Source organism: Oryzias melastigma, linkage group LG24 (genome assembly GCF_002922805.2).
Source record: "Oryzias melastigma strain HK-1 linkage group LG24, ASM292280v2, whole genome shotgun sequence".
NCBI lineage: Eukaryota > Metazoa > Chordata > Actinopteri > Beloniformes > Adrianichthyidae > Oryzias > Oryzias melastigma.
The window spans coordinates 10,846,956-10,864,209 of NC_050535.1; the positions used below are offsets into that span (position 1 = coordinate 10,846,956).

Genomic DNA, 17,254 nt, shown 5'->3' on the forward strand with positions numbered 1-17,254 from the left:
TTATTTGCTTTTTTAAAGAAAATACTAAAAACTTTACTAATGTTTTACTTACTTCTAGAGTGTCTGTCTTTGCAGTACAAACACAACAGGAAACCCTAAAACCAAATCAGAATTTTCCATGAAAATTCTGAGCAAAAACACATTTTAAAACGAGGAGCGTGAGCTGTTTGTGTTTTTACCAGTTTATGTGCCACAATATCTGCAAATGCTTCCTTATTTGTACACAAACATGACAGAAGAAAGCACAGATAATCACAAATAACATCAACAACAAATGATAGTTCACAGATTTCTATTGTTTTTATACAAACATCATCAAACGTGAACCAGACTGACCGACAATTTAAACCTTTACAATGACAGGAGAGAGTCAAAGAAACACAAAAGAGATCAATGTTTTAGGGTAAATAAATAAATAAATTTACAGATTAGAGTCTGTTTGTCATTTTTACCTGAAACAACCATGTGCTGGAAACGAATAAAGAGGCAGACCGGTTGGATGATGAGGGGAAGTTCTTTTCTGAATTGAGTATAAAAAGTCCAGCTGGAGATCGGCTTTTATCAAAGCAGAAACTGTGAAGTACCTTCTGTTTGAACCCGTGTGTCGTGTCACCGCCAAGGGGAGATGCTTTGACTTCCGGTTTGAAGCTCAGCTAAAAAAGAAAGTGGCTGCAGGCGAGTCAGTTCACCACTTTGCTCCAAATATTTTTTTTAATTTACATCTGTGGTTTAATAAAATATGCGCAACATTTTATGAACCTGTCCGGGATGATCCACATCTTTGCCAAACAGTGGCTGGGATAGGCTCCAGCAACCTAGTGACCCCAAAAGGGATGAATTTTATCATCCACATTGTTTTTATTTTATGTTTAAAATAAAATATGAGCTTAAATGGAGGGGTTTTAACAGTCAGCGCAGCTGCTTTTAAAAAACATCAGTACATCTCGTACAGTGTGACGTCACAATAATGGTACAGCCCAAACATTATTTCTGTTTTCTGATTCTTTCAGTTGTAAAACTGTTCCAAACAAACTGGACTCGGTGGAGGGGAATCTGAAAGTGTTGAGTAGGAATCATGTGACCTGCAGAAGCGGAAGAAATCTGGTTTCTGGTTCATATGAAGCTAATCTCTACTTGTATGAAGGTATATAGATATTTTTCTTTAAAAATGATTCCTTGATGTCACGAAGAAGAACGTCTAATCCTCATCATTTATTCAAAGGTACAAAAACACCACCTAGACGTGGAGATGATCAGGATCCAGTCTGTGGATTGTCTAGACAATGTACAATCACAAAGGTCAACAGACAAACCCAAATTGTGACCTGGACCCCAGGGATTCTGGGCTGGAATCCAGTTGTTTGGATGATTGAAGCCGGGTCTCCTCACTGGTGGCTTTAGCGGGTCACACTCCGTCATTTCAGCCGGTGCTTTTAGTGTTTTCATGACAATCTGGCGCCAGATAAAACGGAGACAAAGTCTTTGATCCGATCCTGGCTGTCCTTGATAGATCTGCTGGAGAACATCAGTGGGTTTTTGGTTGGACAGCTAACCCTGTGAGAATCTGCCACACACCTTTCACTTCCCTTCCCTTCAGACATTAAAACGGAGCTCACCTGTGCAGCTATGAGGCATCCTGGTGGTCTTCTACAGGTTCGGGTAGCTCTTGAGGTCTGTACATGAAGGTGAGCAGGAACAAAGCCACGTCGTACGAGCACCAATAGGCTGTGTGGGACGTCACTGCCGACCAATAGCGGTTCTCCACCAGACCCTCCCGCAGCTCAAAGTCGATGCGTCTCTCCAGCTCCACTGCAACACAAAAACATATTTAAAACAGAGATTTCATCTTAATTGGTCTTAAAAATCAGACTTAATTTTTAGATGTTAACATTCTTGTCACATGCTGCTCTATAGGAGTTCATGACTTACAGGAGCTGTTGTCCACGGCAACTGAAGCAGACCGAGGAATGCTGGGCTCACCCTCCTCCACCACCTCATCCTCTCCATGCTTCTCTGTTTCCCCACTCTCAACCACCACCTCCCCATCATCTGCTGATACCAGGTTCTCCACTTCAGAGACTCCTCCCTCCGAGTCTGATGGCTCCTCCTCCACACCCCCAACCTGGCCGCTGGAGCGGGAAAAGCGGGAAAACAGGATTCCTCCGATCCCTTTTCCGATACTGGCAGCACCTGGGAAAGAAATTAGGAGGACATCATGTTATGTAACTGTCCCAAAAAAAGACAAAAATATTTGGAGATAAAATAGTCTCACTGGATTTTTTTGTGCATATTTCTTGATTTGTAACTCATAAAATATGTTTTATGTGTAACTATGTGTACTAGAATTTCTGCATCTAATACAGACATGTACAAGTTACAATTACAGCAACTTTAAACTAACTACACATACAAATCTTTAAAAAGTACGCACCAGTCGCCTAACACACAAATCTCTTTCACATCTCCAAGTTTGTTTGTAGAAATACATTTAAATGCTGCTAGAATTCTGAGTTGTCTTATCTTAATTATTGAGGCATATGTGTTTACTAAGAAAGGGGGAAATATCAAGTTTTTGGCAGATATTATTTACTATCTAAATTCAAAGCGTCTGATAAGAAAACTCAGAAGACCCAGCATTCTAGCAGCATTTAAACGCATCATTTACACATGAAACTTGGAGACATGAAGAGAGTCTTGCATCTGATTTGTGGTAAATGTAGTTCTGTGTGTGTGTATTAGGCGATTGGTGCGCACTTTTTAAAGATTTGTATGTGTAGTTAGTTTTAAGATGTTGTAATCTTAAGTTGTGCATCCGTAAATTGTTTTTTTTTTGTACATGTGAATACAAAATTGCAAGTCTGTACAGTTACACACACAATTTACTGTATCAATTACAAATCAAGAATTGCGCACAGACAAATGAGAAAGTTAACCCAGTGAGACTATTTTCTCTCCATAGTTTCAATCTGTTCACACTGCAAATCAACTTCGACAAACACAAGAGAGCAGAAAGGAAGGATTTCAAGGAAAGAGAAAACTTAAGGCACTAATCAGGAAAGAATTCTTCAGACTTCTTCGGTTAACTCCGGATCTTACCGGTTTAGCCTGAAGGACAGCTCTCACTGTGACCTGCAGATGGACCTAAATCACTCTGTGTGAGAAATGTAGAGCAGAATCTGGGTATCCAGGCCTAAAATATTTAAACTCCTCCGAGTCTGAAAATTGTGTACATATTGCATTTAGGTTTCCTTGTTTGTGGAGGAACACTTAGTTCTGGTGTTTATACTAGAGTAACCAGTTCTGTATGGCAGAAACGTGGTGGTGAAACCAAGATTCCCTAATATTTTCACCTGGTAACCAGATCTTTAGTTTAAGCTCATTCACACTGGCGGAACTGATCTGTACATGTGAGGCTTGTGCACTTAACTCTGTCTTTTTGGTGATATTTTGGTCATTTTCTGTTTTAAGTTGTCCTCGAGTCACAATCACTCCAGGTTTATGATCATCTACATGTGTCTGTTAATTGTCCTCTGCATAAATAAGGGCTTTCAATTTGTCATTGCCATGAATTTTTTGTTGCTCCCTACTTTTGTCAGGCTTACGTTTGTTTATTAACCCTGTGAAGCCCACAGACGTCATAGAAAATTCAAATTTGTTGGAATTAAGACGTTTTCTTAAAGCTGTTGATCCTGAAATCCACAACAGTGTTAGTTTAAGATACAAAAATATTGATTTGAGTGTTTAGGAAAAATTAACCTTATTTACCCAATGTCTCAAATTTGATCCACATATTTTTGGTGTAATTGTATTATTAATAAGTAATTGTATTCTTTGAATACAAGAAAGTATAAATTAAAAAAAAGAATATCAATATATCAGTTATTCTCACCGTAAAGTTGTAAAAATTAGCTAAACTTTTTCCCGCCAAAAGTGTTTTTGAGATTTCATGGAAGCAGCCATTTTGAAAAGAGAGCTTCTACTGCCCCCTAGTGGAACGATGGTGTATTACAGGACAAGATGCATGGAACACGTTATACAAAATTAGTTTTTTTTAAGGAAAGTTTGGATCCTGCTAAAAAAATAGGGGTCTCGGAAATGCGTGTATCAAATATGATACAAATGTTTATGTAGGTTTAAATGTTTGATGGAAACCCCTCTCTCCTGTGTGGAGCAGGAACCAGGAAAAGTCTTTTATGGACAGATGTTTCTAGTATCCTGGCTCTCAATACTCTAGAACCTTCAGAATCACACTGTGAAGCCTCATAATCAACATACTATATGTTTGTTCTGTAGTAACATTTCTAAGGATTTTCTTTATTATATTTGAGATAAAATAGAACTTTGACAAAAAAATCTTCACTCAGTTGATAAAACCCAGTGCTGTGCAGTCTCAGAAATGTCAATACCCCACCGGGCCAATGTGTTGTTATTGATCGTTTTTACTCTTTGATGCTGACCCGGTTAAGAGTCAGCAGAACCAGCAGCTCTCCCTGCTTCTGTCAGCATCAGCAAACTGTGAGTGATGGACTAAGCAAACGCTTCCATCACTGCAGGTCTTTTTCTCTGTTTCATCTGTCACCTGCATGCACCACAAACACACCCACCTACCTTTGCCTCACCTGTGTCTCACTCAGGGGGAACCTGCATGTTCACAGAGGGATGACACTTTCATTTCCTCTGTGAGAGTGCTTCGAAATGGAAAATAAGTGAAGCCAATGCACTTCAGAAAGTAACCACTAGGTGGCTCAAAAACAAAATGGAGCACCTCTCCTATCACTTCAATGCAAAACTATTTCACAGTTTTTTCATCTTTTGGTCAAATGTTTTATTGAACAACTGTTTAAGGTGTGTATTTTTTCACTATTATTGATTTTAAAGTATTTGATGCCAACAGATGATATCCCTCAATCTTTACTGAGCCTTTGATGCTTACCCATGATGCTGGCCTTGCCCAGACTGGTGATGGACTCTCCGTAGGGTCGTCTGGTTTGGGGCGGGGAGGTGCACGGGCTGGTGAGGATTTCTGATTCTGAGACAAAGCTGGTGTCCTTCGTCAAGTTCAGACGAGTGGGTCGGATCTGGTCGTAAAGACTCGGGCTTGTGGTGTTGTACCTGCACGTCATGTGACATGGACCTTTGGTCACTGACGGAGACAGTTAAACATCAATGCCTGGTGTAAACTTAGCTCGACTTGACTTACCAGTCGATCTGAACAGGAGAAATGTTGCTGTAATGCTTCAGGATGAGTGGCTCCAGTCTGTATGCCTATAATAGACACAAATGCCTGATTATCTAAAAGCATCTGTTGTTTCTGAGTGCTTCACAGACTCGTTGCTTACCACAGGGTCTGTGGGGTGGAACAGGTTGAAGAGGCGTTTACAGATAGATGTGGAGAGGATGTGATCCTGCATGGTGTTGTTTCCAGGCCGGATCCCGCGAAGTGCCAAAAAAACAGCCAAAGGAGAGCCCATGCAGAAGAAGTTTTCCACCTTACACATAAAAGAAGATTTAAGTCACCATGAGTGTGTTAGAAACCTAATTTGACAAAAAAAAGTTGACTTTGACAGAGGAACAATGGAGTGATGAGAGAACATCCATCTTAGAAAAATTCATCTTGCTGTTTGTGTGTATCCTCAGATCACAGCAAAACAGCTGGATGATCCAAAAGAGTCTGAAAAGACTCAAGTTTAATCATACAGTGTCTACTGTATATCTCTGTTTTTGTCAGTTCAAGAGTTAATTTGTCCACAAAACCCTAAAAGCCAGAATAACTTCCTCCCTTGTGATGGTAAAACTGGCTTTGCTGTCTAATCTGATGTGACTCAGCACTGGGTTTGTAGCAGCAATCTTGTAAAGAACACTTAATGGGCTGAACAGTACCTTGAATTTTAAGGCCGGCACTGCAACAGAGGACGGGGTCTGGAGACCTCGGAACTGATCTTCCAAGTCCCTCAACCTGACAGGCAGAATACATGATGAGATACTTCATAAAACTCTGGATGGATGGATGGATGGATGGATAGATGGATAGATAGATGAAGGTATAAAGGATGGATAGGTAGATGGATGGATGATAGAGGTATAAATGGTGGATGAACAGATGTAGGTATAAAAGATGGATAGAAGGATGGATGTAGGCATAAAGGATGGATGGATGGCTGGCTGGCTGGATGGACGGATGGAAGAACATAAGGATGGATGGTTGGATAGATGTAAGTATGTATTAATTAATGGAAAAATAGATGTAGGTGTAAAGGGTGGTTGGATGAATATATTTATAGATATAGAGTGATAGATTGTGGAATGGTCGAACATATAAATAGCTGGATAAAGGGATGCACGTGTGTAAAGGTTTTCCTCACTTGAACAGAAATAAAGAAAACTTAGAATTTTTACCTTTGAGAAAATAATCAATAAAAAGAATTATGATAAATTTTACAGCTTGAAATAAAACCTTCGATAATAGATGTGGACTTGAACTCCTAACTTTCTCCATTCCTTACCTGAGACGTAGGAGCCCGATCTGCTCCTGAAGGTGGCGCTCCTCTTCACTAGGCCAGCGGATCTTCGCCTTCTCCGGATCCAGCATTTGTTGATGATGAAAGCGGACCGGGTCCCAGCCGGTCATGATGTCAAAAGTGATGACGCAGCCCAACGAGTGCGCTACGATGGACACTTTTCCGTTTTTCTCAAAGTCTGGATTCCGCGAGCAGAAGAGCGAATAGAGGCGGTTCAATTCCTGAGTCAGACCCCTGGTGATCTACAGACACATAAGAAAACTTTGTACACATTTGAACTTGAGACACATATTGAGAAGGTATTAAACTTGGACACAACTGATGTCTTAAATCTATCATTCACATGGTTTGACTGAACAACTCACAGTAGGTTGCAGTTAAACTTTAACTATCAGAGAATTTTGGAGATTAGGACCTAAGATTCAATTGTAACTGAAGTTTGCCAATGAGGTTCCAAAGCTTAAGTCTTGAAGCAACTTCTGGCTAAATGGGTTCTCATTTATCCAGATGACATGGTCTTCAAGTTGAATCGTCAGTCTGATGAAGCCACTTCCAGATGCCATGATTCAAATTCAAGAGTCAACCTGTAGCTTGATGGCTTTTTTTAAGGAACCTCAAGGCTCACCTCGTCTCTGTACAGAGGACTTGTGTAGTACATGATGTCCATGGCACTGCTGTTCAGCATGTCTCTGATCCCTCGTACTTTGTCAGGAGTGATAGAGTCCACTGTGTCTGAAGGAAAAGCACATTATTTTTCAAATTAACATTTCTACAAATATGCTAAGCTATTCTGAACAGTAGGAACGACTCAACACAAAGCTTTGATCGTCTACCCAACTGTACAAAGGCTAAAGCTACGTTCACACGCCCTTCACCATCATACGACTGCTTTCTATAAAAAATGTATGCAAACTCATAGACATGCACACATTGGGCTTCTGTGTTCAAAACTATTGCATATGTGCATTGCAACTCAAGTTTCTACGACCAGTTTCTACGACAAGTTTCTACAACCAGTTTCTACAACGAGTTTCTACGACCAGTTTCTACGACAAGTTTCTACGACCGGTTTCTTCGACCAGTTTCTATGACCAGTATCTATGACCAGTTTCTACGACAAGTTTCTACGACCAGTTTCTATGGCCAGTATCTATGACCAGTTTCTACGACAAGTTTCTACGACCGGTTTCTATGACCAGTTTCTACGACCAGTTTCTATGACCAGTTTCTACGACCGGTTTCTACTACCAGTTTCTACGACCGGTTTCTATGACCAGTTTCTATGACAAGTTTCTACGACCAGTATCTATGACCAGTTTCTATGACAAGTTTCTACGACCAGTATCTATGACCAGTTTCTATGACAAGTTTCTACGACCAGTTTCTATGACCAGTTTCTACGACCAGTTTCTATGACCAGTTTCTACGACCAGTTTCTACGACCAGTTTCTACGACCAGTTTCTATGACAAGTTTCTACGACCAGTTTCTATGACCAGTTTCTATGACCAGTTTCTACGACCAGTTTCTACGACCAGTTTCTATGACCAGTTTCTACGACCAGTTTCTACGACCAGTTTCTACGACCAGTTTCTACGACCAGTTTCTATGACAAGTTTCTACGACCAGTTTCTATGACCAGTTTCTATGACCAGTTTCTACGACCAGTTTCTACGACCAGTTTCTATGACCAGTTTCTACGACCAGTTTCTACGACCAGTTTCTACGACCAGTTTCTACGACCAGTTTCTATGACAAGTTTCTACGACCAGTTTCTATGACCAGTTTCTATGACCAGTTTCTACGACCAGTTTCTACGACCAGATTCTATGACCAGTTTCTACGACCAGTTTCTACGACCAGTTTCTACGACCAGTTTCTACGACCAGTTTCTATGACAAGTTTCTACGACCAGTTTCTATGACCAGTTTCTATGACCAGTTTCTACGACCAGTTTCTACGACCGGTTTCTACGACCAGTTTCTATGACCAGTTTCTACGACCAGTTTCTATGACCAGTTTCTATGACCAGTTTCTGGTTCTACGTACAAAACAAATGGCCACTGACTGCGCGTTGAAAGCTAAATCAGGTGGGACTTTAACCAATCAAGTACTCAGATTTGTTAGTGACGTATGAATGGTGTCCATTTGAATTCATGGAAATGCCAACCATTTGAAAATTGACTTTGGAGGAGATATTGATAGCTGCGGTTTGTGCCCGGGTGGAATCATAAAAACAATCTTTATCCAAAAGTATTTTTTGTTTGCTCCTAATCCACAATGATTTAATTAAATAAAGACTCAGAAATGCAAATTTTGCCTTATTTTTCTTTATATGTGTCCTCAATCATCACAAAAATGCCACAAGGAACAATTAAAAAACACGATTGGGTCTCAACAGTTCACTGAGGTACAGCTTACCCCCATCCAAAAACAGTTTTGACCTCCATTCCACAGGAAGGAACTCCACGTGCTCTGTGGTGCGATCAGGAAAATGTCTCTCCTCCATCTTTCTGGCTGCGTCTCTCATCCTGTCCATCACCCAACAAACCATCACTTCAGGACTGACCCAGAACTACGTCTCGACAACTCGTTCAGACACACAAATCTCCTCACATGCTGGTGTTCCTGATGATGCGACCCTGGTCCATCTTCTGGCCAATGCCGTGCACCACAAAGACAATGTGGGTGGTTTCAGAGGGGGTTTCCTCAGGCACTGCTTCTTCAAAATATCCTCGACGGAGACGAGTCCCACTGCTGGAGGCTGTTGACAGCAACAGTGCTGAGCATTCAAGAAAAGGCATTTTCTCAGACAGCTCATGACGGACAGTTAAACAGCAGACGAAGCGGTTTCCTGAGATTTGTAAACAGAATAATTCCCACAGGAGCAGGACAAACCACAACAAAGTGTATTTGTATTACATCTACTGTCAATGTATTATTTTACACTGAAGCAAGAAAATCTTTACCCACAAGGTCAGGATGTCTTCAGTGAATATGAACAAGTTTATTTTCAAATAACCTATTTTTATCTTTACTAAAAAAAAAACTAAAAAAAAACATTTCTTTATCCTATGAGATACATTGCCACTTATGATAAAAACTCTTGGGAGAGATGGCAAAAAAAGTGAGTACCTTTAGAGAAACCCAGCTTTTGGGTGACGGTGCGGGCGATCTTGGAGGTGGTGGCATCACTGTACAGGTACACCTCATCCACGCTGTGCCAGTCCACGTGACTCCTGCTCAGCTTCAGACTGTAAACCGCTGGGAGAAGAGATGGTCTGAACATCTATTCCATCACTACATCCAAGACCATTGTTATTATGACGTGATTAGAAAATAAACCAAAAAAAAAAAATGTTTTCAGACAGACTTTAGAGGTTTACTTTTGGTGTAGATCTGGATTATTTATAGTGGTGGTCTTTTTGTAAATCAGGGAATTGCAACATTTGGTATTCTCCAACTGATCTTGAATTCAGGAATAGAAATTCAAAGTATCCTTAGTTAGTCACACACCTGGGAGTTCTATGATCTGGTTCATTTCCTGGGATAGTGTTGAACATTTTGTTGATTTAAGCCCCAATCTAAGCTTTAAGGACCCACTCCTATGAAAATTGTAAGATAGCGAGAGAGTGTAAACGAAGGAATGATGGGATATCATTGTAGGATTACTTCTAAGCTAAACAGTACCACCCACAACTCAGAGGCAAATTGTCATGAACTCCTGCTGCCCTGCAGAAAATATGTCTTAGGTAATGACAGGCTTTTTGAATTTGGCTAAAAACTGCATCATCATAATAAAAAGACAACTGGAAATAAAATAAAATTTATTTTACAATAAATATAAATATCGTTGGAGTGGGACTTTAATGCTGAGGGCCAACAGGTACCATAGTCTTATCTTTTTGTTTGAGTTGAATTGGTTGCAGATTTGAACCCACCATTTCCCAGTATCAGGGACAAACTTTCATCAGGCCAATGACAATGTTGTGACCTTGTGGTAGAGTGTCTGCCCTGAGACTAGAAGGTTGTAAGTTCAAATTCAAGTCGAGTCACACCAAAGACTCTAAAAACTGTTCAGCGGTTGAATTGGGGGATTATGCCACCAAATGGTTCTTGAGTCTGCAGGTCAGGAGTCCTCCAAGGGATGGATCCAATGTGGAGAACACATTTCACACACCCAGGTGTGTGACAGCTCATGACAGCTTAACTGTTCTTTTTTTGGGGCTTGTATTTGGTGAAAAACACATGAACTCCAGGTGGCTCGTCTGTGCTCCTGTTCTTGGCAGAGGACCATGCCTCTGGCTCATTTTGCGTCTCAGAGCGGAAGAGATTCCAGATTCCAGGTGGTTTATTTGTGCTCCTATTCTTGGAAGTGGACCTCGCCTCCGGTTTGTCTCGCGACTCACAGTGGGAGAGGTTCCAGGCGGCTCATCTGTGCTCCTGTTCTTGGCCGTGGACCTCGCCTCTGGCTTTTCTCGCGTCTCACAGTGGGAGAGATTCCAGGCGGCTCGTCTGTGCTCCTGTTCTTGGCTGTGGACTGCTCATTTTGCGTCTCACAGCGGGACACACTCCAGATTCCGGGTGGTTTATCTGTGCTCCTGTTCTTGGCAGTGGACCTTGCCTCCGGTTTGTCTCGCGACTCACAGTGGGGGAGGTTCCAGGCAGCTCGTCTGTGCTCCTATTCTTGGCCGTGGACCTCGCCTCTGGCTTGTCTCACGTCTCGGAGCGGGAGAGATTCCAGATTTCATGCAGCTCATCTGTGCTATTTTTGGCAGTGGACCTCGCCTCTGGCTCATCTCGTGTCTCAGAGCGGGACAGATTACAGGTAGCTGGTCTGTGCTCCTGTTCTTGGCTGTGGACCGCGACTCTTGCTCGTCCCCCACCCCAGTTGTCCCATCTCCATTTGGATGAAGCCTATCAACTATACTATTAAAACGTGTTGTTGTAGATGTTCATAAACTTATTATTCCTTAACAGTCCTGGTACATTATCTGTCCAGCCTGGGAGAGGATGCCTCCATTGAGACAACTGTATTGTGATGTTGGGCTATATAAATAAAACTGAATTGAACTCGCTTCAGATCTGCCCCATGTGAACCCATCCCATTGGTGGTTTGATCCCCCCCCCCATCCAACTCTTCATACAGTCACTGGGCGACACCCATCATCATCATCTTACCATCCTTGCTGTCCACTGTAGAGGGCGCTGTCTCCACTTCACTGACATCCTTCATCTGTTGCCCCCTGAAATGTGCCAGGTGCTCCATCTCGATGGGGTTACTGTCTTCCTCCTCTAGGGGGAGCCACGTTCCATCAACAAACCACTGTCCTCTCATCACGGGGATGCTCTCTTGCTCTGAGGAAACATGTTTAATGTGAGAGACACCGACAGGGGGGTAATAAAAGATAAACAGAACTATTTACTAAAATTAGAACCCCGATTCTGCTGCGATTCTGTATGAAATATGATAATACTCCAAAACTGTTTTCATTTATTGAAAATCATTAAATTAAAGGATTTGATGTAAAATCAGTGAAAACTAGATTTGTTTTTGGATTAAACATCATCTTCTAACAGACGCAGCTCGGTGTCGGTTCTGTCGGACGGGTGGTTCTGATGAGGATGAGGATGCTCACGGTTCCAGTAAACAGGGCAGCACTCCTTCTCCCGGATGTGGACCTCATACAGTCCTCCCCGGACGCAGACCGCCTCCGCCTTCACATCAATGGGACTTTTCACCTCCTCTGGTACCGGGTTCTGCTCCCCATCACCTCCCGGATCCAGTTGTTCTGTCAGTCTCCGGTAGAGACGCTCGATTTTTAAAGAGTCGGTTCCAGCGAACGGCTTCCAGGTTCGTTTGTCCTCCTTGTAGAACCAGCGGATCTCCTCCGGTCCCAGTTCCGTGACGATCTCCCCGCGGTGTCTGGAGCTGTTGGACAGAACCCGCCTCTCCGACAGGTTCCGCTCGGGGTCCGGGTAGACGGGTTCGATGTTCAGGAACGATGGGTCGGGATAATCCGGGCCGGGCAGGCCCAGCATCAAGCAGTCCTGGGACAGCGGCTCCGAGTCCGCCCTCCTGAGAGGGAGGTGTCCGTCCGAGCAGAGCCCAGAACCGAACACCTCTCCCGAACCGTGGTCGTCGTAGCCGGACACGAAGACGTCGTTGGCCATGTCCCACTCGCTGCTGCTGCCAGAACTCTGCTGCCGAACCGTCCTGGCTTCATTCATGCTGCAAAGACAGAACCGATCCAAACGTGGATGATGATCACTGAAAGTTCCGACCCGGCAGGGAGATAAACATCTGGTACCGACTGTGTGCCAGCATGTTCCGACACCTGCCAGCCCGGTTCTCTGACCCGGCGAGGATGGATGTGATGGAGAACCAGCCTTTTCGTCAAGTTCAATTAATTGAATGCTGCTTCCGCTCACTTTCAAAATAAAACAGGAAGTGGCTGTGGTTAAACTTGAAGCTTGCGACAAATAAAAGTATGGAAATAAACATTGGTAAATAAGGTGGAATTTTTTGGTAAATATGTAGATATGATTATGAATATGAAAAAAAAAACATTAAATAAAACCATTAAGATTGAATAACTGAGTTTATCTTACTTTGTTCTTTCAAATTTATTGACATTCATATTTTTATTACCACGTGTATTTACTTTTGCAAGACAAAAGTCGAAGCCATTCTGTGATATTGACTTGGAGGTACTAAATGTTGCTGTTCCTCAAATGACCACTGGAGGCTGGTAACAGAAGTGAGCAATTTTCATTGGTTCCCATGATAAGTTCACAATTTTTTATAATTTGTTGTCTTTTGCTTTTTTTATTTGTGAAAACAAGAAAGTGTGTTTGAATTTTATTTTTCTTTGTTGTTACTGCTGATTCATGTCTGTAAATGATTACAACTGAAAACATACAATAAAAATAAAGACTGAAAAAAAATCATTTTATTTTTTTTCAAATTCAATCAACCTTTTTTTTATTCTTTTTTTGAAAATTGTTGTTTGCCCTGGGTGTAAACTCTGGCCTTCATTTTGACTCTTCAGAATCCTATGGATGACATTCAAGCCTTAACTTTTCTTTCCCTATTTGAGTCAAACTAGGAAGCATCAAATAATGCAGTACCACTGAATACTGCTGGAAATTGATTGGAAAAAGAAGTAATTTTTCATCGACTACCACACACAGACAAAAAAAAAAAAAAAAAGCAAAAGCAAAATTTTCTTTGAGCTGTTGTTTTGTAAAGTTTGGTTATCAGGATAGTATCAATATAAATAGGGTTATTTCCTATACAAACATCAGGGATAACCAAATTTAAAGCTTTATTATTATTTGATCTAAATGTGTAAATGAATAAATAAGAAGGAAACATTTTTTTTACTTGTTCTCAGGAGAATATTATTATATTTTTTAAAGATTATGTGTATTAACTAAGGCAATAAGAAACAGAAAAAAATATGTTAATTGATTTTCTTCTTGGTGGAGTAATTCAGGCTAAAATCTCTCAATTTAAAATGTGAATATTAAAATAATTTTTAATCAAATAACCTTTTAGCTTTAGATTCTTTTGTGTTATAATTTACTTAAAAACAATTTTCATTCAATGTCTTTTTCCCTGCTAAACAGCTGACAGTTTATGTTAAATGTATCCAGGACATTCATGAAATGTTAATCGTATCTTCTAGCAGAATCTTTTCACAAAGAGAGTATATTTCAAATTAAAATGCAACAAAGGTATTCTTCAACCTTTAATTCGGTTTTGAAAATTACTATGTCCTTTGTAAATGTAAAATGTAAACAGTTTATTACTTATTACTTTACCTGTATAACAAATTTGTTTTGAGGGAAACTTATTTATGGAAATTAATTATTAAAAATAAAGCTATATTTTGCTGGGAAAGTTTTCCAACCACATAAAAGCATAAAGTTAACTTTAAGCATTTCATTATAATTACGTTTGTATTGCTTGTCCAGTTCTGCAGCTTCTAGAAAAAACGCGACTTTTCCAGCTTTCTGACCTACACAAGCCACCGTACAAGTGACAGCTTAGTTGGAGTTTTACAGTTCATGACGTCACGCAGGAGTTCGGCATGGCGGCGGTGTTCCTTGTCACCCTGTATGAATACTCTCCTCTCTTCTACATCGCCGTGGTGTCGCTCTGCTTCCTTATAACCGCCGCTATGGTTCTGGGATGGTAAGTGGACCGAGCGGAACCACCGAACCGCTGTCTTAAAGACTCCCAGAGCGACCCGCTCAGCTGTCACTCACGAACAGATGATGCAGGGAGGAAGTTGAGTCTGTTATGACTTTTCTGATACCAAATCAATATCCTGTTTTTAATACTTTCAAAATAAAATACGTTTGAATGTGTTTCATTATTAAATCTATTTTTTAAAGAATCAAATATATAGGCAAATAAATGGCGTAGTCATTCAAGCGGCATTGTCCTTAGAGATGCAAAACAGGTTGAACATTGGTGGGAATTGATTGATGCTTAAATTAAGCAAACTATTGTTTGTTTTATTCCATATTTAGAGGATAATTTACGTCTGATTGTTGTCTACAGAAAAACTGCATTAATAGACTTGCTTTTTATGACTGACTGCTGCATGTCTGATGGTTCTGTAGGTTCGGGGTTGATGTCCCGGTCATCCTCCGCAGCTCTGACGACGGAGAGTCCATCACCCCAACACCAGAGAAACACATGGTCCAGGTGACTAACCCTTTTGCTCTGGATCTGGGCTCTGGTTCCGGATGTGTGTCAGGTGAGAGACAAAAAACAAAAAACAAAATACACAATAGGCTGACACTTTCGCCCATGACTCAACACTTCCTGTGTGAGATTTCTCAAAATTTGTCCCTACTTTCACTGTGTTCACTTATAGGTGGTGTGGCTCTGAAACCCGGTTGCCTGGAGCCGTGCATCCTGAGCTGCTTCTGGGGCTGTGAGATCCGGGCCCTGCAGGGAGCGCTGCAGACCCATCAGAGCCACCAGCGTTTCAGCAGCAGCCTCCTCCTGGAGGCTCTTAAGCAGCGTTCCCTCTTCTCCCACAGCTTCCAGTATCCTCAATGTCTCACACTGATGTTCAGCAGAGAACCCCCTGGGTTGCTGGAGCCTATCCCAACAAGTGTTTGCTAATAATTTGATAAGTCATGTGACGAGCGGAGAGCACTAGCTAGTTCTAAGTGTTGATTTCCTTGACTCCGCCCTCTCAGCGTCAGCTGTGTGGACAGACAGGAACAACACACGATTATCCCCACCCATCTCGGCATCACAGACTTTGGGCCCCTCCCTAGGGAACGTTACCCCCTGGTAGCAGTGCTGACGCTAGCAGAGGGTGAAGCAGAGAGCACGTATGACATTGTGAGCTTATATTAGACACAGTTTCCTCCTGACTTCAAGGTGACCCGTCGTCAGTCTTCATCTCGTCACACTTTTTGTCTCCTTCCAGGTGTCCAGTGTGACAGTGGTCCACGTTCCTGACGACAAATACAACTTGTCCGCTCGGATTCTGTTTCAGTACCTGCTGACCTCACTGGGGAGCGTCTATGAGCTGAAGGTATAGTGTTAGATGGTATTTAGGATTGTTCTCTTCTTTTTCTACAATAACAGTTTAATATTTCAGTTTTCAACAGTTAAAAGTACTTCCTGTCACATGACACCATCATCACCCTCCTGTCCTTTGTAGCCTCTCTTCATGTCCGCCGATGGCGCGGCGGAGCCCACACCTCCTGACCCGCAGCACAGCGACCAACGCGATGAGCCCGAAGATGAGGACAGCTGGTCGGAGGGGCGGGGCCGGGACTGCGTGGTGTGTCAGAACGCGGCGGTGAACCGCGTGCTGCTCCCCTGCAGACACGCCTGCGTGTGCGACAGCTGCGTGTCGCGCTTCCAACACTGCCCCATCTGCAGAGCCTTCGTTCTGGAGTCCTTCGTTCTGGGAACGGCGTCGGATCGCTGACGCACCCCCAAAGAGAACCGCGGCTTCCCGCCGTTCAGGCTGGATCTATACGCCGGACTGTAAAGACTCCGGTTCTGCTGCACGCTCAAACGTTAGACTCATCTGTGGGGCAGAAGCATAGAGGAACCAGATCTCTGGATCCAGTACTTCTGGACTGGTTGTGTAAACGTCAAGCGAGATTGTTCTCTAGTCCAGAGGAGGTACAACCATAGAGTCTCAAAGCAAGAGATCTGCATGGATCCTCACAGCGGAACCAAACCCAAACGCGAAGGAAACCTGATCACTGAATCAAAATTCAACAGTAGGAGAATAAAAACAGGTCAAAGGGGATCCAGTCAGGTTTTAGTTAGAACCTATCATTTTCTAAACTACTGATTAGTTTATCTGCAATTTAGGTGATTGATCAAAACTAATCGAGACATTTTTGTTTGTCCATGAAATTGGAATTAACCACCGAGTGCTGAACTGATCCGACTCCATGGGGAAAACTCCCTTTACCCCCTTAAGGACTTTGTGATCCTCTGGTTCAGTTCCAGGACAAAAACTGCTGCTTCGCCTGAATCAGAAATTTACTGACTCAGTCGACATTCTCAACAGACTTCTGAATCCGTCCAGGCAACGTAGCCAAGCTTTCATATTTCATATTTCTATAAGAGGAATTTGTTTAAATTATTGTCTAAAATAAAATATATTGACTGTGAGTTATTAAATATAGCCATAGACAACAAACATTTGTAAAAACCAGTCTGAAGTGTCTTTATTTTCTCTA

General features: G+C 42.0%; 2 protein-coding genes across 5 annotated transcripts; one reads left to right on the forward strand and one right to left on the reverse strand.

Moving 5' to 3' along the window:
• Positions 1–275: 275 nt before the first annotated feature.
• On the reverse strand, positions 276–14,417 carry ddhd1b (DDHD domain containing 1b). Of its 3 annotated transcripts, none has more exons than XM_036210397.1 (14): positions 12,157–14,417; positions 11,699–11,875; positions 9,653–9,781; positions 9,134–9,299; positions 8,939–9,048; positions 7,144–7,250; positions 6,504–6,760; positions 5,881–5,956; positions 5,340–5,489; positions 5,201–5,265; positions 4,934–5,112; positions 1,930–2,190; positions 1,617–1,809; positions 276–1,512 (listed from the first exon to the last, which is right to left on the reverse strand). In XM_036210397.1, the coding sequence occupies exons 1-13, from the start codon at positions 12,746–12,748 to the stop codon at positions 1,625–1,627; spliced, it is 2,454 nt and encodes an 817-aa protein (XP_036066290.1). In that variant the 5' UTR covers positions 12,749–14,417; the 3' UTR covers positions 276–1,512; positions 1,617–1,624. The 3 variants fall into 3 exon arrangements, with proteins under 3 accessions (XP_036066290.1, XP_036066289.1, XP_024146271.1); XM_036210396.1 differs by having other exon boundaries at positions 276–1,515; XM_024290503.2 differs by having other exon boundaries at positions 276–1,515; positions 9,134–9,281; positions 12,157–14,414.
• Positions 14,418–14,586: 169 nt separating this feature from the next.
• cgrrf1 (cell growth regulator with ring finger domain 1) lies at positions 14,587–17,214 on the forward strand. Of its 2 annotated transcripts, none has more exons than XM_024290511.2 (6): positions 14,587–14,717; positions 15,152–15,288; positions 15,409–15,583; positions 15,740–15,887; positions 15,976–16,083; positions 16,213–17,214. In XM_024290511.2, exons 1-6 carry the CDS (start codon positions 14,614–14,616, stop codon positions 16,483–16,485), a joined length of 945 nt encoding a protein of 314 aa, XP_024146279.1. In that variant the 5' UTR covers positions 14,587–14,613; the 3' UTR covers positions 16,486–17,214. The 2 variants fall into 2 exon arrangements, with proteins under 2 accessions (XP_024146279.1, XP_024146280.1); XM_024290512.2 differs by having other exon boundaries at positions 15,746–15,887.
• The last annotated feature ends 40 nt before the right edge of the window (positions 17,215–17,254 follow it).